This window comes from Vigna radiata, unplaced genomic scaffold (genome assembly GCF_000741045.1).
Source record: "Vigna radiata var. radiata cultivar VC1973A unplaced genomic scaffold, Vradiata_ver6 scaffold_391, whole genome shotgun sequence".
Classification (NCBI taxonomy): domain Eukaryota; kingdom Viridiplantae; phylum Streptophyta; class Magnoliopsida; order Fabales; family Fabaceae; genus Vigna; species Vigna radiata.
The window spans coordinates 171,415-173,783 of NW_014542627.1; the positions used below are offsets into that span (position 1 = coordinate 171,415).

A 2,369-nucleotide genomic window follows, 5' to 3' on the forward strand; every position below is an offset into this window, starting at 1 on the left:
AACATCATTCATTCACTCTTGTGTTTAGCCTCAATTGATCCAAATTTACATTCTGTTATTATGTTTATGTTTATTGCATTTAAAAACCAATAAAATAGTTTTTCAGTCTTAATCAGTTAAGTGATTACATGAATGTTTAGTGCTGTGAGTCTCTTGGGAAACGATACTTAGTCTTACCAATTATTATTAGGTTAAACCCCTTCAAAGGTCCCTATTTCTGTACGTTTTTCCCAGTTTCATCGCCGTTTTATTTTTTTCCCAATTTGATCCTTAATAGTGTATAATTGACTCAATTGAGCCATCACCGTTAAATCAACTTAACCCCGTCAAGTTTTTGCTCACCTGTTAGGGTGACGTGGCTAGACATTAAAACGTGGCTTGCACAGAGCGTCTTGAGTGGCTTTTTGAGGTGAACCCTTGTACGTGGCAGTTTCTTAAAAGAAGATTTTTAAAATTGGGGTTCATTTTAGAAGTTTTTATAAATTTGGGCATTAGGGTTCATTTTTTCAGAATATTGCAATTGAAGGTTGGTGAAGAGAGAAGTGTGTCGCAAAACAATTGAAGGTTGCTGAAGAGAGAAGTGTGTCGCATTTAGGGTTCACAAGACGCAACGAACCATGTCTATGCAACATCCGTCTTCATCTTGTAGTTGCAATGAGTGTCGAAAGCAAATTCACTGTGTGAGCTCTCATGGATATGGTGGGTGGAGCAGGAAGGAGGCGTCACTGAGTTGCCATTGTGGAGAGAAGTGTGTGCTGAGGACTGCAAAAACCACTAAGAATCGAGGGAGACAATTCTGGGGTTGCCCTAGGTATAAGGTTGGATCTGAAACTGTTGGATGCAACTACTTCAGATGGTTAGCTGATTGCGGTCATGACGAAAGTGTTAGCTGTGAGGTGTTGGAAGCAAATGATCAGAGGTTGGTGAAGAATTTTGAAAATGAAAGTGATAACAAGATAGTTGGACGAAAGGTGGAGGAAAAGTTTGTAGCTGTGCAGAAAGCCGTGATGGGTGTTGAAAGGTGGACAAAAATTTTGGTCCATGTTGTTAGTGTTTTATGTGTAATGAACATCATTGTAATTGCAATGTTCTTGGGAAGGACATGATAATCTCTGTTTATGTGTAGTTGCAGTTGTTTAATGTAATTAAGTTGTAATTTTCTTTTCTGTTATTTGCAGTTGTTTAATGAAGTTAAGATGTTCAAGGGTTAATGAAATGATCGTTTGCAGTGAAATTTATTTTTATTTGTACTTGTTGATCAAGGCGTGTTTGGACTCCAGAAAGGTTGACCCTTCTATTGAGATCGTTATAATGTTGCTGTCTCGTGGGATTAGCCCTAAAGTTATGCAATTTACCGCCAGTTCTTTCGGTTGAATGAGGAAAAAATGAAATTTCGAGAAAGGGTACTTTGCTCCTGTGTAAAGTTTAACATTTAGCTTCTCTAATTGGAACTTCTCCAAACAATTCTTCACGTATGCTATGAAAGCTGCATAAATTATTTGACATATGGTATGAATAAAAGATTCACATACAACACTGTCATTCAGTATTTGACATATGGTATCAAATCTGCATAAATTATCTAATGAAATCTGCTAAGACAAATACTATGTCATTGAAATACCAATATTGTATTATAATAGCCACTACAAGAAAAATGATAATTATCTACAGCCAAAATCCGTATATAAGGCCAAAAATCCGTATATAATAGTTGTTTAAATACAGATTATATACGACCCAAAATCCGTATGTAAATCCCTCGTAGGTAGATTTATATACGGAAATATCCGTATATAAGTTATATACGGAAATATCCGTATATAAGTTATATACGGAAATATCCGTATATAAGTTATATACGGAAAATATCCGTATATAAGTTATATACGGAAAATATCCGTATATAAGTTATATACGGAAATATCCGTATATAAGTTATATACGGAAATATCCGTATATAAGATGAATGAAGTGAAACATTCATTTCTTTATTTTTTACTACTTCAGCTGGATCTGTTTTTCAATATTTAATGCCAAAACAGCTAAGCGTGCTCATCCAATTATTCTTACTATGTATAACTTTATCCATGATTGATAATTACTTCTATGATTATATTACCACCTTGATTTCACTAAACATGAGCTTTACTATTTCAGAATTTTAGTTTCAATATTTATCTATCAATACACAAAGGAGTTTGTCAGACATGATGTTATCTTTTTTTTACATACTTTACCTCATTGTGGTTGTTTGATAATTAGGAACCAAGAGTAATCAATTAATGGCTAACTGTTATGTAGTCAAACTCATAATCTTTGAAGAATCTAAAAGATCATTGCAACATATACACAAGCAACAAAAATAC

The 2,369-nt window shown here is 34.1% G+C and overlaps 1 protein-coding gene across 1 annotated transcript; it reads left to right on the top strand.

Annotated features, from left to right (window-relative positions):
* The first annotated feature begins 617 nt into the window (after positions 1–617).
* On the top strand, positions 618–1,106 carry LOC106780548. Its single transcript, XM_014668851.1, has one exon. It carries the CDS (start codon positions 618–620, stop codon positions 1,104–1,106), a length of 489 nt encoding a protein of 162 aa, XP_014524337.1.
* Positions 1,107–2,369: the final 1,263 nt, after the last annotated feature.